Source organism: Oryctolagus cuniculus, chromosome 6, assembly GCF_051225735.1.
Source record: "Oryctolagus cuniculus isolate XC-2025 breed Fujian yellow rabbit chromosome 6, ASM5122573v1, whole genome shotgun sequence".
NCBI lineage: Eukaryota > Metazoa > Chordata > Mammalia > Lagomorpha > Leporidae > Oryctolagus > Oryctolagus cuniculus.
In genome coordinates this window covers 72,298,115-72,322,735 of record NC_142872.1, presented here as the reverse complement: position 1 = coordinate 72,322,735, position 24,621 = coordinate 72,298,115, and the positions used below count along the sequence as shown (strand labels likewise).

Below are 24,621 nucleotides of genomic sequence, written 5' to 3'. Positions count from 1 at the left end.
GCTGGCAAGGATGTGGGGGAAAAGGTACCTTAATACACTTTTGGTGAGAAAATACACTAGTATAACCATTACTGAAGACAGTATAGAAATTCCTCAGAAATCTGAACGTAGATCTACCATATGACCACTCCCAGGAACTTACCCAAAGGAAATGAAATCAGTATATTAAAGAGTTATCTGTGCCCTCATGTTTATTGCAGCTTAATTCACAATATAGAAATATGGAACCCAACCAGATGTTCATCAACTGATTACTGGATGAAGACAATATGACATATACACACTATGGAATACTATTCAACCATAAAAAAGAATGAAATCCTATCTTTTTCAAAGAAATGGAGGCAACTGGGAACTATTATGTTTAGAGAGGTGCCGGCACCGCAAGGCGGAGGATTAGACTAGTGAGCCGCAGCGCCGGCTCTTCCACTTCTGCTTCCACTGTTGGATTCGGAGTCATCCCTATGATCTTATTTAAGCGTAATTACTCTTTTAAAGGTACTCTCTCTAAACATCATCAAATTCTGGTGTGTAATAGAAGTTAGGACTTCAACATATGAATATTAGGAGAACACAATTCAGACTATTACATCTTGTTTTGTGCCCTAATGTGTGGTTTAATCTGGAGAATGTTTTGTATGTACTTAGAGAGCCTAGGTACTGTGTCATGTTTGTGTGGAGTGTTCCATGTATATCTATTAGATCTACTTGGTTTTATGTTCTCTATTTCTTTATTAATCTTCTGTATATTTTCTCTGTTCACTGCTGAAAGTGGAGTTTTGAAGTTGCCAACTATCATTGTGCAGGACTTCTGTTTTTCCCTTTGATTCTGTCCATTTTTAATTCATATATTTTGGGGTTCCTTTCTTAGGTTTGCACATTTTAGAATTATTACATATTCTTACTATAGAGAATATTTCATCAACATACTACATCCTTTGTTGTGTCTTGTATCTTTTTTCAAATTTAAAGTCTATTTTTTATCTGACAAGAACATGGCCTCAGTTCTCTTTAGTTACCGTTTGCAAGGAATCTTTTCCATTTTTTAATTTTTGTTCGTATTATGTCCTTATGTTTAAATAGTCTTGTGGACAATATATAGATAACATCTTGCTTTATTAATTCTATTTATCTATTTCTTAATAGTTGAGTTTCAGTCATCTACATTTAATGTGATTACTGAGAAGGAAAGATTACTCCCATTATTTATCTATTATTTCTTACATGTCATATATATTTTTGTTCTTCAATTTGTACTCTGTACAAAGCAATACATACACCCCATTACTGTTTTTTTTTTTCTTTTTTTTTGGTTGCTGTTGATGTTTCTTTTGTGTGTATCACTTTAGTTCTCTTCTTTCCCTAATTATTTTGGGAACTAGAATTACTATCTTATAATTATAACAACATACCTTGGATAATAGCAACTAAGCTGCAATAATAGACAAATACTGTACATGTGTCCCTATCCTTTTATATTGTTAATGTTACTTTATACATTATATGTCTTAACACAGTTTTGCAATTATTGCTTACCTACTAAATTATATAAGAAAAATTACAAGCAACACCAACATTACAAACAATAACAGTGTTTTTTTTTTTTTTTTTTTTTTTTTGACAGGCAGAGTTAGACTATAAGAGAGAGAGAAAGGTCTTCCTTCCGTTGGTTCACTCCCCAAATGGCCGCTACAGCTGGCATGCTGTGCCGATCCGAAGCCAGGAGCCAGGTGCTTCCTCCTGGTCTCCCATGTGGGTGCAGGGCCCAAGCACTTGGGCCATCCTCCACTGCACTCCCGGGCCACAGCAGAGAGCTGGACTGGAAGAGGAGCAGCTGGGACAGAATCCAGCGCCCCAACTGGGACTAGAACCCAGGATGCCAGCGCTGCAGGTGGAGGATTAGCCAAGTGAGCCGCGGCGCTGGCCAATAACTGTGTTTTAATATTACCACAATCTTGGTTGACTTTCTTGTTTCCTGTCTTTCCTTCACATACTGCATCAAACTCATCAGCAAGAACATATTCTGAATCCACTGTTTCCCATCAAACTCTAAATTTTCACTTTCTTTCACACTTGAGAATCTCCTAAAGCTTCATAAATACTTTTACTCTGGCCTTCTAGAGAAAGTCAATTCTCCACGGACTTCTAAGTGTCAATCAGATCATACCCTCTCTCTTTAGGAAAGCAGAGGAAACTAAATCACAGCTTGTTAACACTTGTGTACAGGTTCTCCAATCTCAACTCCTGCCACTCGTGTCTTGGAATTTCTACTCTGTACAAAGCAATACATACACCCCTGCATACATCTTACACCATGCCATTCCGGCTTTTCTGATTTTCACTAATGTGGTCTCCATTCTTTCGTATGCCCACACAGTCCCTCCCCTGGCTCATTTCAACATAGCCCTTATGGCTCAGTTCCAGTATCACCAACTGTAAGAAGCCACCCTTACACCACATCTCTCTACCTGTTCCCTCCTCAGTACACGTACACATAAATCCTTCCCATCCACACATATAACCACCTGGCCCGACAGACTACCTACCAGTTGTACCTACTGCCTCAGTATTCTCACATCCCCGTACATGTTGGTATACTCAGAAGAACCTTTTATAATTTCCTCTTCTATCATACAGTGGGCTCCTTAAGGGTAGAGACAATTTGCCATTCATTTGGAACACTATATTCCTCTTTTCTAGCACAAGGCCTATTATGTAGTAAGTAAACATTCAGTTTCTTTAAATGACTGAAAAAATCAACAGTCTTTCTAATAAAACTGAAAGCAAAAGAAAGTTGACTATGTGTCGCTCCCCCTCTTCATGGAGGAACGACACTAAACCCTGCCTAGGCTTCATATCCGAGTCACAGCACCATTATGTCGCTCCCCGTCTTCGTGGAGGAACGACACAGGACCCTGCGTTGTTCTTTTGTCTGCTCGGCCCTCCCCGGGTTTGCTGCTGGTTCTTCCCGGGTTGGCTACCGTCCTTCCACCCTACCACTTTCCCCACTTCGACGGGGGAGCGGCACACCGCCGGCCGGCTCTCTCAGGGGCTGCACAGGTGTTCCTTCAGATAGATGTTCCTGGTGCATGTTGTCTCTCTCCTCCTTTATAGTCCTCTTCCACCAATCCCAACTCTGCTACCCACACGCCGAGTACGCTGCTCTCCTCCAATCAGGAGCTGGTCCTGCTGTTTATTGGTTGAACTGGAGGCAGCTGTGTAGAAACTGTTTCCTCCTCTCCCAGCGCCATATTGTGGGAGAGCAGATGCATAGAATAAGTCTTAATTCCAGTAACAGTCTAGTCCGAGTTGCTCCCAGTTGCTCCCCACAACTATGTCTTCATAATGATTTAGTTCTTATCATTAATTGTATAGTCATTGTGGTTGCAGTTGTGGAAAAGTGATTAAGCTGTCATTTGCAATGTTAGCATCTATATCAGAGAGTGCTAGTTCAAGTCCTGGTTGCTCTGCTTCTGATCTAGCTTCCTGCTAATGTACCTGGGAAGACAGTAGATGACTAAGTACTTGGGTCTCTGCCACCCATGTGAGAGACCAGGATCCTGGCTCCAGCTTGGCTCAGCCCTGGTTGTTGTGGCTATTTAGGAGTGAACCAATGCATAGAAGAACTTTCTCTTTCTATTTCTTACTCTCTCTGATATTCTGCCTATCAAATAAACAAATCTTAAAAAAAAACTAGTCATTGACTGTCTACTATGTGCTAAGCTTTATTCTAGGCAATGGAAATACAGCAGTGAAGAAAAATCTTTATTTGCAAGCTTTAGCCACAGCTATATGACATAAAACACACAGGGAAGTATAACTATTGGGAAGAAAACAAAAAGTTATTGTAAATGATATTAACTATAGATACAAAAGTTTATTATATAAGGCAAACATGCAAATTGATAAGAAAGCCCATAGGACCTCAACAAATGCATAAATAAAGGTTAAGGTAGACAATTAAAAAAAAAAAAAGATATGGTTACCAGTAAATAAATCTAAGGAAAAGCATTCAATTAGACAATTATTAGGTACTTCATCCTATGGTTTATAAACTCGATCTTATTAAGAAGTCATAGCAGCAATGGCAACACATATGCTCTTTAATTTACTAACACAATTCCTAGAGTTCATGCTGGAAAATAACCTGAAGAATGGGCCAACCTATTCATATAACAATGTCTACTACAGAGTTTTTATGACAGCACAATACCTGATATATATTACATGCTAAGAATATGAAAGGGATTAAAGAAATTATATCATATTAGCAGCCATAAAAAACATTGAATGTGATCCTGGTATGATTGAGAAACTGACAGCAAGGATAATAGTTATGACCTTTATAAGTTGCTATGGCAACAATACTATCAGGCTCAAAAACTCATATTCTATGACCAAGAATTTCTACTTCTACAAATGTCCTAAGAACATAATCAGAACGAACTACAAGGATGACTATTTCTATTTCAAGTTCTGTTTAAAACAGGCCATAATAGAAATCAACCTTGAAAATACAGGACAAGAGACTGCTTAAATTATGATATTTCCATATAGTAAAATATTAAGTAATCATTAAAAAGATGATTATATGGGGGTAGGCATTTGGCCTAGTGGTTAAGACACTAGTTGAGATGACTACATTCCATTTCAAGGTGTCTACTGAGTTTGAGTCCAGGCTCAGCTCCCATTTCTACCCAGGGAGGCAGCAGGTAATGACTCAGCAATTGTATCCCTGAGATGTATGTGTTAGCCCATGGTGGGTGCAACACTTGTGCATGATACCGTATGAAATGCACAAAGAATCAGTGCAGTATTCAGTGTGAGCACCGATCCCATTGCAATGACCCACTCCAGGCAATCAGGGAGCTCTGAGTGATTGGAACCACTCGCAATGATTGCCCAGAGACCCAACTACACCCTGCACCCTCTTGTGCAGTCATAGTTCCCACAGTCTCAGCACCAGAGCCTGTGATATGTTGAGAAGCTGGAAGCACCTCACATTCCTACATGGGTGTCCAGGCCCGTCAATCTTCCCAGCCAGACTCAAAGTCAGTGGGGAATGTGGATTTTTCCCTTTGGTAGAATCCCTGGATTACACATGCGCACATGAGCTACTGGCTGTAGCCCCTACTTGTTTCACAATGTTGCCTTTTCCCTGATCCTTGCTTGGCACCTGCAACCCAGCTGTTGCCACTGCTACTGCTGTCAAGATCACATCTTGTCCCAGTCAGATGCTCGGCACATGCACAAGAGCGTCTGTAGCTGCTGCTTATGTCTGAAATGGCATCCGCCCTCTCTCAGCTAGTTGCCAGATGCCATTGTGGGGGTAATGGAGAGAGAGATGTACCCCAACCCTGTTTTTTTTTTTACTGGGTTAGCAAGTACCTTATCCCCCTTAGGGCTCCAGGACATATGCATGCCAAGATCTCCCTTTAGCTATATCACCAGTGGCAAGGGCTGCTACAGTCTGTCTCACCTCACTCTCCAAAGCTGGCACTTTCTCTATTCTTGGCTGCTGGGGTTACATACTGTGTCCATGCTCGTACTGTGCATCTGCACCTTCCACATAGATCCACAGCATCCCTCTTCCTTCCGAGAATTCCCACTGTGGTTTTCTAACTCTCCCCTTAGACCCCTCAGAATGTACTTCCTCCACCTTTTTTTTTTTTTTTCTTACCATTACTCCTTTCCCTATCCTGCCATCTTGGATTCTTTACAAATGAACTAATTAAAATTTTTCAGAAAATGATTACATGTATTCACTAACACAGAGAGATACCCATGATAATGGGAAAAGTCAGTGCAATGGTCTGGGTGTATGCTTAGAATTTAGGTGTCTGAAACTTAGTCTCTACAGTCAAACATTAACATTATTTGTAGATGGGGCTTTTGGGAGGTGCTTGGGATTACATCAGGTCATGAGAGTGACACCACATGATGGTAATTAAGAGACAATACAAGATGAGGAGGAGAGACCGGAGCTAATTTGCTTGCTTGTCACAGCCAAGTGATACCTTCTGCCATGTTACAATGAGGCATGATTCCCTCAGCAGATGCTGGCACCACACTTTTGGACTTGCCAGTTTCCAAGTCTCAGGTGTTATGCACTCTCAGGTATTCTGTTATCACAACAAAAAATGAATGCAGTCAGGTATCATTCTTTCCCCCATTCCTCCATCCTATTAAGATGCCTTTTCTGGGGGGAAGCAAAGTATTTGACACAGGTATGCCAATAAATATTTTTGAGTGAATAACAGGCATGTTGGCAGACCCTTCATATCACATATTTAACATTTTCCTGGCCCTCATTCTGGTAATTAGATTTGGCGTAAGAAATAATCAGCCAGATGTTCTACTTCCCTCTCTCATCAAATATCATCACAGAAACTTCCTTCACTATTTTTTTTCAATATCTGTGTTTAACTTGTGAGTTGTTTCTTTGGAATCATATTATATTTAAAGGTTTCAGTTTCCTTCAGAAGTAAAACTTGTTTATTCAGTTATTAATGAATGTTTCAGCTTTGTGGTGCAGATATGGAATTCATTATTCTATTTTTATGTGCTTTAAAATTTACAGATTAAAAAACTTTTTAAAAGAAGTTCTTACTGTAATACAGTTATGCCTATTTTATAATGCAATTATTCTAAGCAAGGCATTTTATGTCTATGTTCATTTTCAGATTGTTAGGGCCAAAGGAATATTACATTGCATAGGAATTCAATGGAAATTTATTAGGCAACATTTACAGAGGGCTTTAAAGTCCTTGGGGTAAACAGTTATTGTACCTCAACCCATATTTATGACTAAAGGACAAATAAGAGTGAATAAAGACTATTGATTTCTTAAAAATAATTTTCCCACATAGAAAAATAGTTTAGATGAACACAAAGGCTAAAGCAGGAAAAGGATACAGTCTACAAAGAAGGAAATATTCAATATGTCTTGTCAAGTTTCCATTGGAATAAAAAACTATCTAGTCCTTTTAAAAATGAGTAGGCTGTTAATGAACAACTTAATACATTATCCCTATTAGCAGTTTTTTTTGTCTGTTCTACTTAATATGACTGGTTTAATCCTGTAATTAATACACAGTTATTCTTAAATGTTGAAATTTAACTGAAATGTGATCCCTGTTAAACATAAGAGTGGGAATAAGAGAGGGAAGAGATGTACAATTTGGGACATGCTCAAGCTGACTTGCCCCAAATGGTAGAGTTAGAAACATACCAGGGGACTCCAATTTAATCCCATCAAGGTGGCATGTACCAATGCCATCTCACTAGTCCAAGTGATCAATTTCAGTTCACAATTGATTATAATGAAAGGACTAAGAGTCAAAGGGAGCACATAAACAAGTCTAGTACCTGCTAATACTAACTGATAGAATAAATAAAGGGGAGAGTGATCCAACATGGGAAGCGAGATACTCAGCAGACTCAAAGAATGGCGGATGTCCTAAACAGCACTCTGGCCTCAGAATCAGCCCTAAAGGCATTCGGATCTGGCTGAAAAGCCCATGAGAGTATTTCAGGCATGGAAAGCCAAGACACTCTGGGGAAAAAACAAACAAACAAACAAACAAACAAAAAACAACAACAACAAAAAAAAACAAACCTAAATGAAAGATCTCTGTGAGTGAGATGAGTGAGATCCCAGTGGAAAGAACAGGTCTTCAAAGAAGGCGGTACCTTTCTCTGAAGGGAGGAGAGAACCTCCACTTTGACTATGACCGTGTCTAAACAAGATAAGAGTCAGAGAACTCAAGGGGCTTCCATAGCCTTGGAAACTCATGACTGGTGCATAGGGAGATTACTGATACCATAAACAGGAGTGTCAATTTGTAAAGTCAACAACAGGAGTCACTGTGCAATTATTCCTCATGTAGGATCTCTGTCCTTAATGTGCTGTACACTGAGATTTAATGCTATAACGAGTACTCAAACAGTATATTTCACTTTGTGTTTCTATGGGGGTGCAAACTGTTGAAATCCTTACTTAATGTATACTAAACTGATCTTCTGTTAAAAAAAAAAAAGAAGAAGAAATTATCAATTCCCAACTTGACTCTCACTGGGATTAAACATGACAACAGGTCTGATCTGATTTCATCATCATTTAAAAAATCATCTATTATTTTTCACTTTATGTTTCTGTGTGGGAGCAAACTGTTAAAATCTTTACTTAATGTATGCTAAACTGATCTTCTGTAGATAAAGAGAATCGAAAATGAATCCTCATGTGAATGGAAGGGGAGAGGATGTGGGAAAGGGGAGGGTTGCGGGTGGGAGGGACGTTATGAGGGGGAAGCCATTGTAATCCATAAGCCGTACTTCGGAAATTTATATTCATTAAATAAAAGTTAAAAAAAAAATGAGTTGGCTCCCCCCACCCATTAGTGTGGGCTATTTTTAAGTGGCATCTAGACTGACTTTGGTTAATATTTGGAAAAATAAAACAAACTCTTAATTAAAAAGCAGAAACTTCAAACAATAAAGACACATGATAGCCACTGAGAGAGGTCTCAGAAGAAACCAACTACCAACCAACTCCAACACTTGATTGTAAACTTCTGACGTGCAGAATCAGGAGAAGTCTTATCTGTGCTATTTTGTTAGAGCCATCTGAGTTGAGCAATACAAAGAGTATATAGTCTGTCTTCTTGGTAATGAAATGAGACCATGGAAAGAGAAGAGGAACTGCATCTCCTCCCCATTGCTTCTCCTGCTCCACAGAGACCCTAACTTTTCCTCCTACCCTGGGGACCCTGAATGTTCTTCCTACCCCAGAATTCCTGACTGTTTCTTCTGCCATAGGGAATCCAACTTCTTCTCCTACTACCCCAGGAACCTCAAGTGTTATCTTATGACCTGTTTTCTGCAAAAGAAGACTGTGATATCTTTTAGACATGAAAAAATATGTTATCTACATCACTATATTAGATTACTGAACAGTGCCAAAATGTACCATAACTTTAGCCTATCCCATGTTGATGACTACATTAAGGCTGCATTTAGATTTTAGATGTTTGAGCAAAACATTTCTGACATTATCTTTTACATAAATATCTTCATATTCTTATAGGGTAATGTCCTAGGAATCAGAGTTCTATATCTAAGTGCAGAAAACATTAATGTTTATGAATACAGCCAAAACAGGTACCAACTTCCACTTCCACTAACATATGAGAATGATTAATATTTGTCAATATTTGCCAAAGTATCTTGTTTTATATTATTGATAGTTATAAGAACAAACTTCTTTCATCTGTTTGTATATATTAACTGTATTTATGTATTTGATTCCCTCTTTTGAGGTGGCATTCTGAGAAAGTTCAGTCAAATGGCTCCAGATAAGTACATCAAATGACATCTTATGAGTATTTCCTATATTTTCACTTCTATCAGTTTGCAAAAGCTTTTTTTTTTGAAAGGCAGAGTTAGACAGTGAGGGAGAGAGAGAGAGAGGTTCAACCCCAAGGTGGCCGCTACGGCCGGTGCGTCGCGGCCGGCATGCTGCGGCTGATCCGAAGCCAGGAGCCAGGTGCTTCCTCCTGGTCCCCCATGCGGGTGCAGGGCCCAAGCACATGGCCCATCCTCCACTGCACTCCCGGGCCACAGCAGAGAACTGGACTGGAAGAGGAGCAACCGGGAGAGAATCCGGCGCCCCAACCGGGACTAGAACCGGGGTTGCCAGTGCTGCAAGTGGAGAATTACCCTAGTGAGCCGCTGTGCCAGCCAGTTTGCAAAAGCTTTTACAGATGGAATCAATAGCTGCTGCCACCTGTCTGTTAGGCACATGCATTCGAAGTTGTCTTTCTACATGCATTTAAAGTAGTCTTTCAACCTATCTTCCGTTGGATGACATGGTATATAAAAAAAGAAGCGTCTCATTTATCATTTTTAGAACCAGTACAGGGCTTCCTGCACTAATGTTCTTCAACCCATAATCCATTTATGGAGCACAAATAAAGAAAAACAGCCAGAAAAAAGGTACAAGAAGGAGTGAAGGAGACAGAGGGAAGAAAACCACCAATGATACACAAGAACCCACAGCTCTCACACAAGGGACTTCTGGAAATGTCATGAGAAAGTCACCATGGACACCAAGATGTGTAGATCCTATGCTATAGATGCAGTAGAAAGATCTCTCCCGTGGGAAGAAAGTATAACGTAAGGACTTTTAAGTTACTTCCAATTCTAAGAATCCAAGAATTGCACAAATGAAAATCAATAAATAACATAAAAAAGAATGTAAGATAAGGCTACTCAAGCCTTCACTCAAAAGTGAAAAAATTTTCTTCTTTTCTTGGTGGAACTTAATATCTCATGCAAAAGAAAACTAATGTGGCATTCAGGAAAATAATTTCTGATCCAATAATAAACAGTTATGCACCTAGTGTTCAAACGCAATTGTGGGCCAGGGCAGTGGCTCACTAGGCTAATCCTCCGCCTGTGGCGCCGGCACCCCGGGTTCTAATCCCGGTCGGGGCGCCGGATTCTGTCCCAGTTGCTCCTCTTCCAGTCTAGCTCTCTGCTGTGGCCTGGGAAGGCAGTGGAGGATGGCACAAGTGCTTGGTTCCTGCACCTGCATGGGGGACCATGAGGAGGCACCTGGCTCCTGGCTTCGGATTGGTGCAGCCCACTGGTCATAGCAGCCATTTGGGGGGTGAACCAATGGAAGGAAGACCTTTCTCTCTCTCTGTCACTGTCTAACTCTGCCTGTCAAAGAAGCAAAAAAACAAAACAAAACAAAAAAACCCCACGCAATTGTGTCTTAATTCAGGCTTTTCATCCTCCCTTTCAAGTGACTACCAAAGAAATATTGAAGTTAATATGTATTATTCTATTGTAACATAATATATATTATTAAAATGATTTTTCTGAGGACAAAAACAGAACATTCTTTACATAACATGTAGGCAAGCATCCTGATACAGTTGTTTCCCCATCCCTTCTCCCCAAATATTAACATCTGCTGCCAGAAGTACAAACAAGCCATCAAAGACAATCTGTTGCTTCTGATACATAAAGCCTATGTCAAATCCTGGCTTTCTTCCCTTGCATTTCTCTATAATAAAGTGACAAAAATGTTGCTGATAAAAATGTCTTTTCTTATGAGACAGGACTCACAGCTGGTGACTACTGGACCCAGTTCTTTGTACTCACCAGGGAGGAAAGATGTGGATGATGTCCTGGGGACGTCCTCTGAGGTGTCCTGCAGTCTCCCTGGTGAACAGAACCTTCAGGCTGGTTCCAGGCCCGCGTGTCACATCTCGGGAAGGACTGGCAGCTGGTGGCCCTCCTAATTGCTCACACATAGCAACTTGCATGGTACATTCCTCATGCAGCTCCAGAATTTTCACAATTAATACACTAGATTTTCCACCTAGAAATTGAATAAAAGAACAAAAGCAAAAATGAAGCCCAAAACATATGCTTCAAGCATGAATAAAGTATCATGAAGAAGACTCAGTTGATTAATTTTCTTCACCTACAGAAAATGGCCTACACATTTTGCAAAGTAAAATACAGAGCCATCATGCTAACTGTTAGATACTTCTTTTCTTTTTAATTTAATATTTTATTTATTTATTTGAGAGGTAGAGTTACGGTGAGAGGGAGACAGAGAGAAAGGTCTTCTACACACTGGTTTACTCCCCAAATGGCCTCAACAGCCTGAGCTGTGTCCATCCAAAGCCAGGAGACAACAGCTTCTCCTGGGTCTCCCACATGGGTGCAGGAGCCCAAGTACTTGGGCCACCTTCTACTGCTTTCCCAGGCCACAGTTGAGACTAGAACCGGCACCCATATGGGATGCCAGTGCCATAGGCGGAGGATTAACCTACTGTGCCACAGCGCTGGCCCCTGATAGATCTTTCCTTAGTCAAAATACATCTGCATATTACATTTAATACATTCATTTAAGAAGCATAAAATGAATAGTCTTCTATCTTAAAGGAACAGTCATCTCTATACAGACACCTCAGACCCATGTTTTTATTTCAAAATTTGAACAATGTTGATAACCATTTTTCTCTCTTCTACACACCTTCTCCTCATTACTTGCTCTGATCTTCTGCTTTAAAAGCATGTTTATTACTGGCTGACTGCAACTATTGTGATGATGGAAAAGGTTAAGAGGTGAGGATTTACATGGACAGCTAAGTGTTGAAATTAAACAGTTGTTATATGATCTGGATTCAACTACTGGCTCCCTAAATTGGCCAAGTTACATAGCATTTCAACACCTTAGTTTTCTCATTTGTCAAATGGAAGTCATGCCACCTGTCCTAGGGAACATCTATGAGAATTAAATGGGAATGCACAGCCTGTCACCCAGAAATCTGAGATGTGTACCTAAAACCATCACATGCACCAGTAGGACAGGTAAGCTGTAATGTGTGCATATAATAGAATACTGCACAGCGCTGAAGTGAGGGAACCAGATCTCTATGTACCAGATGGAGAGATTTAAACAACAAAAGAAGGGATGAACAAGAAACCAATAAGAGATCTTTCATGGATCCTTGTGCAATACCTATATAGAAATATACACAAGAAGTTGCTAATATACAGAAAAGTCCTAATATTCACTGTCTCTCAGGAGAGAGAAAGAGGAGTATGACTCAGGAAGGGAACCTAGGGTATTTCAAATTGATCTGCCATATTATTTCTTTTTTTTTTTTTTTTTTTGACAGGCAGAGTGGACAGTGAGAGAGAGAGACAGAGAGAAAGGTCTTCCTTTTGCCGTTGGTTCACCCTCCAATGGCCGCCGCGGCCAGCGCGCTGCCGGTGCACCGCGCTGATCCGATGGCAGGAGCCAGGAGCCAGGTGCTTTTCCTGGTCTCCCATGGGGTGCAGGGCCCAAGTACTTGGGCCATCCTCCACTGCACTCCCTGGCCACAGCAGAGGGCTGGCCTGGAAGAGGGGCAACCGGGACAGAATCTGGTGCCCCAACCGGGACTAGAACCCGGGGTGCCAGTGCAGCTAGGTGGAGGATTAGCCTAGTGAGCCGCGGCGCCGGCTCTGCCATATTATTTCTATTATAAAAATATGTGAAGTGAAAGAACCCAAAGGATTAATATGTTTACTTCATTCCAAGTGGTTAAATAAACTTGGGCTTTTCTATTATTCTCTGGGCTTTTTAATGTAAAATGAGTGAACAAATAAAAGCATGAAGTAATAATAAGAAAAGTGAAGTTTCTACAACAGTACTTTGTTAATAATAGGCATTCACTCATATGAATTTCCTTACCAACTAGTTAATAGTGAATGATACCCACTGAGATCTGGAACCGGACAAGGATGCCCACTCTCACCATTGCTATTCAATATAGTCCTGGAAGTTTTAGCCAGAGCAATCAGGCAAGAAACAGAATCAAAGGGATTCAAATTGGTAAGGATGAAGTCAAACTATCTTTATTTGCAGATGATATGATTATATCTATCTATCTATCTATCTGGAACCCAAAAGATTTCACTAGGAGACTACTGGAACTCATAGAAGAGTTTGATAAAATAGCAGGATATAAAAATCAACACACAAAAAATAACAGCTTTTTTTTTTTTTTTTTGACAGGCAGAGTTAGACAGTGAGAGAGAGAGAGAGACACACACACAGACAAAGAGAAAGGTCTTCCTTCCATTGGTTCACCTTCCAAATGGCCGCTGCAGCCGGCATGCTGTGCCGATCCAAAACCAGCAGCGAGGTGCCCCTTTCTGGTCTCCCATGCGGGTGCAGGACCCAAGCACTTGGGCCATCCTCCACTGCCCTCCGGGGCCACAGCAGAGAACTGTACTGGAAGAGGAGCAACGGGGACAGAACCTCCGCAGGTGGAGGATTAGTTAAGTGAGCCGCAATGCCAGCCAAAAAACAGCTTTTGTATACATAGGCAATGCCAAGGCTGAGAAAGAACTTCTAAGATCAATCCCAATCAAAATAGCTATAAAACAAATTAAATACCTTGGAATAAATTTAACCAATGAGGTCAAAGATCTCTACGATGAGAATAACAAAACTTTAAAGAAAGAAACAGAGACAAAAAAAATGGAAAAAACTTCCATGTTCATGGATTGGAAGAATCAATATCAAAATGTCCATTCTTCTAAAAGCAATTTACAGATTCAGAGCGATACCAATCAAAATATCAAAGACAGTCTTCTCAGATCTAGAAAAATGATGCTGAAATTCATATGGAGGCACAGGAGACCTCGAATAGCTAAAGCAATCTTCTACAACAAAAATGAAGCCAGAGGCATCACAATACCAGATTTCCAGACATACTACAAGGTAGCTATAATCAAAACACCTTGGTACTGGTACAAAAACAAATGGATAGACCAATGGAACAGAATAGAAACACCAGAAATCAATCCAAGCATCTACAACCAAATTATATTTGCCCAAGGAGCTAAAATCATTCCCTGGAGCAAAGACAGTCTCTTCAATCAATGGTGCTGGGAAAACGGGATTTCTACATGCAGAAGTATGAAGCAGGACCCCTACTTTACACTTTATACAAAAATGAATTCAAATGTATCAAAGACCCAAATCTACAATCCAATACCATCAAATTACTAGAGAGCACTTAAGAAACTATTCAAGACATTGGCATAGACAAAAATTCCTGGAAAAGACTCCAGAGGCACAGACAATAAAAACCAAGATTAACAAGTGGGTTACATCAACTTGAGAAGCTTCTGTACAGCAAAAGAAACAGGAAAGTAAAGAGGCAACCAACAGAATGGTAGAAATTATTTGCAAACCATGCAACTGATAAAGGATTAATAACGAAAATATAAAAAAAGTGATCAAAAAACTCAACAACAGCAAAGCAAACAACCCAGTCAAGAAGTGGGAAAGCACTTAAACAGACATTTATCAAAAAGGAAATCCAAATGGCCTACAGACACATGAAAAAATGCTCAGGATCACTAGCAATCAGGGAGATGCAAATCAAAACCACAATAAGGCTTCACCTTACCTCAGAATGGCTGTCATACAGAAATCAACAAACAACAAATGCTGGCGAGGATGTGGGGAAAAAGGTACCCTAATCCATTGCTGGTGGGAACACAAACTGGTAAAACGACTATGGAAGACAGTTTGGAGATACCTCAGAAATCCGAATATAGTCCTACCACAAGAACCACCACACTCCTTGGAATTTACCCAAAGGAAATGAAATCAATGAATAAAAGAGTCATCTGCACCTCCATGTTTACTGCAGTTCAATTCACAATAGCTAAGACATGCATCAACCTAAATGTCCTTCAACAGAAGACTTGATAAAGAAACTATGGGATATATACTCTATGGAATACTAGACATCGGTAAAAACAAAATTGAAATCCAATCATTTGCAACATGGAGGAATCTGGAAAACATCATTCTGAGTTAAATAAGCCAGTCCCAAAGGGACGTATGTCATATGTTCTCCCTGATCGGTGACAAAAAACTGAGCACCTAAAAGGAAACCTGTTGAAGTGAAATGGACACTATGAGAAGCAGTGACTTGATCAGCCCTTGTCCTGTCTGTCCAGGAATAACTTATTATTTTATTCTTTATAGTATTTTATTTTTCTACTGAATACCATTGATTGAACTCTTTAATTAACACACAATTATTCTTAGGAGTTTAAAGTTAACTGAAAATTGACCCCTGTTAAATATAAGAGTGGGAATAAGAGAGAAAGATGTACAGTTCAGCACATGCTCACTCAGAATTACCCCTAATGGTAAAGCTAGAAATGTGTCATGGAACTGCAAATCCCACTAAGTTGGCATGTACCAATGCCATCTTACTAGTTAAAGTGATCAGTTTAAGTTCATAATTGATCATAAAGATAGTATGAAGTGTCAAAGAGATCACATAAATAAGACCAGTGTCTGCTAATAATAATTGATAGAATTAAAAAGGAGAGAATGATCCAACATGGGAAGTGGGATACACAGCAGAATCATGGAATGGCAAATACCCTATGCAGCACTCTGGCCTCAGAATCAGCCCTTAAGGCATTCAGATCCGGCTAAAAAGCCCATGAGAGTTTCAAAGCCATGGAAAGCCAAGACACTGTGGCAAAAAATGAAAGATCTCTGTGAGGGAGATCCTGATGGAAAGAAGGGCCCATCAAAGAAGGAGGTACCTTTCTCTGAAGGGAGGAGGGAACTTCCACATTGACTGTGGCCTTGTCTAAATAAGGTCGGAGTTTATGAACATTATAGGCTTCCATAGCCTTGGCAGCTCATGACAAGAGCCTCAGGTGATTACTGACATCATAAAAAAGAGAGTTAGGCCTTGCAGCGCTGGCACACCGGGTTCTAGTCCTGGTTGGGGCGCCGGATTCTGTCCCGGTTGCCCCTCTTCCAGGCCAGCTCTCTGCTGTGGCCCGGGAGTGCAGTGGAGGATGGCCCAAGTGCTTGGGCCCTGCACCCCATGGGAGACCAAGATAAGCGCCTGGCTCCTGCCTTCAGATCGGCGTGGTGCGCCGGCTGCAGCGCGCCGACAGCTGCTGCCATTAGATGGTGAACCAACGGCAAAGGAAGACCTTTCTCTCTGTCTCTCTCTCACTGTCCACTCTGCCTGTCTAATGAGTACTCAAACAATATATTTCACTTTGTGTTTCTATGGGGGTGCAAACTGTTGAAATCCTTACTTAATGCATACTAAACTGATCCTCTGTAAAAAAAAAAAAAAAAAAAAAAAAGAAATTATCAATTCCCAACTTGACTCTCACTGGGATTAAACATGACAATAGGTCTGCTCTGATTTCATCATCATTTAAAAAAAATCATCTATTATTTTTCACTTTATGTTTCTGGGTGGGAGCAAACTGTTGAAATCCATACTTGATGTATACTAAGCTGATCTTCTGTATATTAAGATAATCAAAAATGAATCTTGATGTGAATGGAAGGGGAGAGGGAGTGGGAAAGGGGAGGGTTGTGGGTGGGAGGGACGGTATGGGGGGGAAGCCATTGTAATCCATAAGTCGTACTTTGGAAATTTATATGCATTAAATAAAAGTTTAAAAAAAATAAATAAAATAAAAATAAAAAAAGAAAAAAGAAAAAAGAGAGTTAGTTGTTAAATCAACAACAGGAGTCACTGTGCACTTTCTCCCCATGTAAAATCTTTTCCTTAATGTGTTGTACTATGCAAATTAATGGTAAAACTAGTATTCAAACAGCATATATACTTTGTATGTCTGTGTAGGTGCAATCTGTGGAAATCTTTACTTTGTATATACTAAGTTGATCTTCTGTATATAATTAAAAAGGAATCTTAATGAAGAATGGGATGGGAGGGAGTAGGAGATGGGATGGTTTGCAGATGGGAGGGTGGTTATGGGGGGAAAACTGCTATAATCTAAAAGTTGTACTTTCGAAATTTATATTTATTATTATTATTATTCTTCATTGTTTCTCATAGTGTCCATTTCACTTCAACAGGTTTCCTTTTTGGTGCTCGGTTAGTTGTCACCGATCAGGGAGAACATATGTTATTTGTCCCTCTTGGACTGGCTTATTTCACTCAGCATGATGTTTTCCACATTCCTCCATCTTGTTGCAAATGACCAGATTTCATTGTTTTTGACTGCTGTATAGTATTCTATAGAGTACATGTCCCATAATTTCTTTATCCAGTCTACTGTTGATTGGCATTTGGGTTGATTTCAGGTCTTAGCTATTGTGAATTGAGCTGCAATAAACATTAAGTTGCAGACCGCTTTTTTGTTTGCCAATTTCATTTCCTTTGGGTAAATTCCATGGAGTGGGATGGCTGGGTTACTGTTTGGTAGAGTTATACTCAGGTTTCTGAGGAATCTCCAGACTGACTTCCATAGAGGCTTTACCAGTTTGCATTCCCACCAACAGTGGGTAAGTATCCCCTTTTCCCCAGCATCTATTGTTGGTAGATTTCTGAATGTGAGCCGTTCTGACCAGGGTAAGGTGAAACGTCACTGTGGTTTTGATTTGCATTTCCCTGATTGCAAGTGATCCTGAACGTTTCATGTGCCTGTTGACCATTTGGATTTCCTCTTTTGAAAAATGTCTATTGAGGTCCTTGGCCCATCTCTTAAGTGGGTTGTTTGTTTTGCTGTTGTGGAGTTTCTTGATCTCTTTGTAGATTCTGGTAATTAATTCTTTATCTGTTGCATAGTTTGCAAATATTTTTTCTCATTCTATTGGTTGCCTTTTCACTTTCCTGACTGTTTCTTTTGCAGTACAGAAACTTCTCAATCTGATGCAATCCCAATTGTTAATTTTGTCTTTGACTGCCTGTGCCTCCGGGGTCTTTTCCAAGAAGTCTTTGCCTGTGCCTGTAATTTGTAAGGTTTCTCCTATGTTCTCTAATAATTTGATGGTTTCGGGTCGTAGATTTAGATCTTTAATCCATGTTGAGTGGATTTTTGTGTAAGGTGTAAGGCAGGGGTCTTCATGCTTCTGCACGTGGAAATCCAGTTTTCCCAGCACCATTTATTGAATAGACTGTCCTTACTCCAGGAATTGGTTTTAGATCCTTGATCAAATATAAGTTGGTTGTAGATGCTTGGATTGATTTGTGGTGTTTGTATTCTGTTCCCTTGCTCTATCCATTTTTTTCTGTACCAGTACCATGTTTAAACAGGCCTTCTAAGTGCATTCCCTCTTCCATACCCTGAGGAACTCTAAGATCTATATGATGGGTTTGATAGTATCCCATAAATCTACCACACTGTTTTAAGTTTTCTACCTTCTTCTTCTTTTTTTGGTCTGACTGTAAGATATCCTAAGATTTGTGTTTTAGTTCAGATATTCTTTCTTCTGCCTCACCAAGTTTGCTCTTAAGGCTTTTAACCACATTTGTGTTCCTTTGACAGAATCATAGTTCGTCAATATTCTTGTTTCCTTAATTTTTGCATGTTTTTAGGCATTTGTGGAGTTGACTTGTTTTTCCCTCTGTTGGCATTTATCTTTCAGCTGTGTCTCTGTGGCTTAATGGAATGTCTTCACTTTCAGTGAATACAAAGAGTTGTGTGGCCAGGGAGCACTGTTAGCTCTGGTCAGTGCTCGCGGGTGTGGTGAGTGTCCAGGTTCACATCCAAGTTGGGTGTGGTAGATCTCAATGCCCAGGTGTTAGCCCCCAGTGTGTTCCATGCCATCATATGAATGGCACAAATGATCTGCACAGTGTTCAATGTGAGCACAGTTCCTCCTGCAATAATTTGCTGTAGTCAATCAAGGAGCTCCCAGCATATGGATCTGCACCCAGTGATTGCCCAGAGACCCCGCTACACCTCCATCTTCTCATGTAACCACCAAGTCCCTATAGTATCCGCACACAAGTCTCCCATAGTTACTGGGTGCACAGGTTTCTCTCCACCCTGCCAGCCTGTCCAGTCAATAAAGAGGCAGATGCTCCCCAAGAAAGGTTTGCCTAGGTGTCTTGCTTCTGGGGATTCTGCAGGTGCTTCGATATCCAATGAGTTGCCCAGCCATCTCCCAGCCATGCTCAGTTAGTGGGAACTGCAGGTTGTTCCCTCCGCTAAAATCACTGGATCACACATGAACACAAGAGCCACTAGCTGAATGTTGGTGTCTCCCTGCCATTACCAGCGGTACTGTCAAAAGATATCCTGTCTCAGTTAGTTGCTGTGTGCCTGCATAAAGTCTTCTTCAGCTCCCACCCTAACCCAAAATGGTGCCCACCATTTCAGTGGGTGCTGTTGCTGGGAAGTTGGAATGAAATAAACATGTCTCCTCTACTTCCATCGCATCCACGGGCAACTGTTAGCAAGTGTTCTTTATTGAAGCATAGCTGCTCTTCAGTTGGCAAGGAGGAAAAAGATCAGGATCATGTGCAGATCAGTACACATGCTTTTTCCTGGGCAAGTGGCCAGAGTAGCAGGTGGAAAATTAGGGTCTTTAGAAGTAAAGGCAAAAGCCTTAAGTTTAGGGGATGCAAGGGCCATAGGGCCATTTTTGGACATATTTTCAGAATTGTTAAAACTTGAATCTGTGTTGAAGGCTCATCTTTAACACTGCACAGGCCCATCCCACCCTATACTGAAAGCAGCTGTTCTTCCAGGCTCCTGGGTCATTTGCGCTCTTACCCTCACAGCACCCTGTTCACATTCAGGGGCCAGCTAAGTATAGGCTCTTGGCTCTGTGAGCTGCAACATCTGTCATTGCAGGTCCCAGTCATGCTCTGCTGTCTTCCTAACAGCAGAGGTTCTCTCTTCAGATACTATTATCTTGCACAGCTCAGGTTTAAAAGTGACACAGATTTTTCACCTATTTCTTACCTTAGAGTCCCCCAGAGACCCTGACAGATCTCATAAGAAAATTAATCATAGAGACACATAAATAGGATAACAGAAGAAATATCTACAAATCTAAATTGAATCAGTCTGCCACAGAGCAGTTTTTTGAAGACTTATATGATAGATTCTGACAAAATTCCTTTAACTATAAATTCTGTTCAAGATTTGTTGGCACCAAATAACTTGTCAAATAAAAAGGCTATCTTATGTCACTATCACTCCAGTATTGTATGCCACAGCTTGCCTGGTGATCAAACAGGTGTGGGAGCATTAATGAATGGGGCCATGGTGGTCCCAGCACTAGCTGGGTGCAGCCTGGTCCTTTCCAGGAGCATGTAGAATCTTCCTACTGTACACAAGAACCCAAGGGAGAAGCAAATGTCTGCTTTCCCAGAAGAGAATGAAGCCCTGTAGGCTCTCTCTGAAGAAGAAAACAGTACAGGATAACATATTCAAATTATGTGTTGTAGGAAGTTTTTCATCAGAGCACAAAAAATACTCATTTTACAAAGAAGATTGTTTTCCAATTAGCTGAATGGTACACTAAAGGTCATTTCTGTGCCACCAGGGCAATACTTTCCATAAATGCTGCAAGATCCAGTCAAGATATCACCTCATCCAGGAAATGTTTCCTGAATTCCAGCCAGAATAAATGATTCCTTCCCTTTGAAATCCTCAAGTACCTTATCTATAGTTATCTTAAAAGGCTGGCCACATTTTTAAATGGACATAGTATTAGCTGCCCCGATCAAGTACTGCGATCCCAGGAGACAACAGAGAAAGCACACGGCACACGGTACCTGGCAGGTCCAGCTCACATGCAATAATGATGGCCACTGTTATTATTATCAGCTTCTCAAAGAATTTTCCAGTTGATTCTCTTACTTGATCAGCAATATCCAGATAAAATACATAGGGAAGATATTAATCTCTGACAGATAAGAAAACTGAAAAATATAGTCATTTGCTCAGATGACTTTCTTAAGGACAAAGAGGATTACTTGCAGGTCTAATCCTAGAAATCAAAGATCCTGACAAATCCAAGAGTAAAATATCTCTCAGGTAAATACCAGTTAAAAATAGGAAATTGTGGCCGGCGCCGCGGCTCACCTGGTTAATCCTCTGCCTGTGGCGCCGGCACACCGGGTTCTAGTCCCGGTCGGGGCGCTGGATTCTGTCCCGGTTGCTCCTCTTCCAGTCCAGCTCTCTGCTGTGGCCTGGGAAGGCAGTGGAGGATGGCCCAAGTGCTTGGGCCCTTCACCCACATGGAGACCAGGAGGTGGCACCTGGCTCCTGGCTTCGGATAGGCGCAGCACACCAGCCATAGTGGTCATTGGGAAGTGAACCAACAGAAGGAAGACCTTTCTCTCTCAGGGCTTATTTAAAATGTAAAGACACATATCAGGTTGAGAAATGGACTCCTATGGACTCCTGTGTGGCTTGCCGCTGTGGCAGTAAAATGGTCATGATTTCAACAGAGCTTGCTCTGGAAAAGAAGAGAGAAACTTCTCAAGAACTTAACGCCAAAGAGAAAGAGCCACAAAGATCAGAGACCACAAATATGAATTCAGAACAGCAAAGAAGGCATGTCATTTCAAGTCCCAACATTACCACTTCCAATCTAGCTCCTTGCCTCCCTGATGCTGGGAGGCAGCAGATGACAGTTCAACTGGCTGGGCCCCTGCCACTATGTGGGAGACCAGGATGGAGTTCTGGGGTCCTGCCTCCATCCTGGCAGAGTCCAGGCTGTTGCAGGCATTTGGAGAATGAACCAGTAGACTGAAGATTTCACTCTCTGTATTGCTATGCCTTATACATGAAAATAAGTAACATTTTAAAAAAATGGACAGTATTTACCTTAAAGGATAACATTTGTTCAATATATTCATGAATGATGGTTTATTTTTTTAGCTAATTGCTCAAAAAGTCTTTGGTTTCGGTTTTAATGACCAAGAAGTCATAACAAAACTGAGTAAACATATTTGTGCCTACTGGATTTAAATGACACTTGAAATATAAAGGTCACCAGGATCCGTTTAAATGTGTGTCAACTCAGGGACCAGCATTGTGGCACAGTGAGTTAAGCTGCATCCCATAACTCTGGCATCCCATAACAAAGTGTTTGAGTCACAGCTGCTTTGCTTCCAATCCAGCTCTCTGCTAGTGTACTTGGGAAAGCAGTAGAAGATTATCCAAATGCTTGGGCCACTGCCACCCATGAGGGAGACCCTCATGGAGTTACTGTTTCCTGGCTTTGGCCTGGCCCAGTCCTGGTTACTGCAAACATCTGGGGAGTGAACCAAAGTACAGAATATCTCTGTGTTTCTCTCTCTCTTTCTCCCTCTCCCAGTCTCTATTACTCTGCCTGTCAAATAAATAAATAAATAAATTTTAAAAAATAGCGTTGTGGGTTGTGTTGATGAGTTAATGTGTATCTTATGAGGAGAATGAATGCTATACAAGATAGGACAAAGTAAAGTAACTTAGTATGTTGGAAGAGGAAATCATACTCCTATAGAGGACAAAAACATCTGTAAGTATTTCTAAGAGAAAAACTTTTCATAACATACTTGTTACCATGGACATTAAGTTGTACATTTAGTTATCCAAATACTAACCACATAGTAATTTGGATTTTCCTCCTATATTATTATTTTGTTTCTCTTTATCTTGTAAGATACCTCAAAAGCTAACCCATTTGGCTTTAAAATATATGTGCTACCACTATTCTCTGAAATAGCTATTTTTCTCTGCATCGGCCAAAGATATCAACAAGTGCTCATTGTTCCTTTTTCCCCCTCATTCCTTAGCCAGCAAAAGTTGAGTATACACACACACACACACACACACACACTCATTGTTCCTTTTTCCCCCTCATTCCTTAGCCAGCAAAAGTTGAGTATACACACACACACACACACACACACACAGAGTTTATCCAAGCGTAGCAAATCAGGGATGGACATCGGGGAATTTTTAAGCCTACACTGGTCACCACTAGCTGTTATTACAATTTTCCTTGTTGCCCTCAACTCAAACTACTGTATTATACCTTCCACACTTCATTTATTTCAGAGGATATGTGTGTGTGTGTGTGCATGTGTGTGAGTGTGTGTGTGTGTGTGTGTGAGAGAGAGAGAGAGAAATAGACAAAGAGTTCTAAAATGACCACACTTGAAGATAAGAGCCGGAACTCAATCCAGGTCTCCCACATGGAGAGAATTCAATCCATTGATCTATCACTGCTGCTTCCCAGGCTCTGCATTGGCAGGAACCTGGAGTCAGGCACCAGAGGTGGAAATTAAACCCCAGTACTCTAGTGTGAGATGCAGGAATCCAAACCACAAGGCTACAAACCCATGCTACATTTTACAAAATGTCATTACATGGCTTTTCCTCACAAAATAATAAATGAATCCAGTATCAAAAATTTTTTGTTTGAGATACTTGTTGTTAACTGTGAAGTTTTAAATAATATCTTTAACTCTGGTCCTAGTTAATTACCTTCTTTCACTTATGGAGGAATTACTGACTTTATAAAACATAGAAGGGCACATGCTTTCTGTTTTCCTCCTTAATGAACCATATAATTTAAATTCCACTTTTGTTGTCAATGTTAATGCTCAGTATGTTCTATAACCTATGCCACACTCTGCTCGGACCACAGTCTGACTCTAGGAGGAAGACAAATTGATATTTGCACATTTATACAGATCAAATTAAATGCTGCAGAGTCTCAAGGTTGCATTTGAATGAAAACATTCTAGACTTAAGTCAAATGATTTGCCTATAATAAATTTCATGATGGGCTAGGTCCTCCAAATTCTGAAAGAGAAAGGGCATATTATTGTGGCCCAGGTATCCCCATTAGAAGTCTCATCTTTCCTCTAAAGTTCATTTTACCTTTTTAGAGAAGAGCTTACTTTATGTTTTGCCTAGGACAAAATGCCTGGGCCTGAGCCTGAGCAACGGAGGAGAGATCAGATCAGAATGATCAAGCGGGGAGGAGACAGGTCTTACACCATAGTGTGTGGACTTGGGTGTGTCCTCTGAGTGTGATGGGAAACCAATGGGGAAGTCAAATCATGAGCCATGCTGAGAAAAGACTGAAGGGGCAAAGGCAGAAGTAGCAAGACCAGTTAGGACACACCTGCAGCAATCCAGAAGAGAAGACAGTGGCAGGGCCTGGGAACAGCTGGGAGAACTAAGAAATTGCTAAATTCCAAATAATCTTTGAAAATAGAGCTAGTAGGACTTGTTGATAGATTAGGAGTGGATATGAAAGACAGTAGTCAAGAATGACGTCAAGGT

The 24,621-nt window shown here is 40.6% G+C and overlaps 1 protein-coding gene across 9 annotated transcripts in view; it reads right to left on the bottom strand.

Moving 5' to 3' along the window:
• SPIDR (scaffold protein involved in DNA repair) overlaps positions 1–24,621 on the bottom strand; it is a 454,456-nt gene that overhangs the window by 245,685 nt on the left and 184,150 nt on the right. For all 9 annotated transcript variants that reach the window (XM_008255503.5, XM_089335201.1, XM_089335200.1 and 6 more), the window contains one exon: positions 11,170–11,389. In XM_008255503.5, the coding sequence (XP_008253725.1) occupies positions 11,170–11,389 (220 nt within the window). The remainder of the gene's footprint in view (positions 1–11,169; positions 11,390–24,621) is intronic.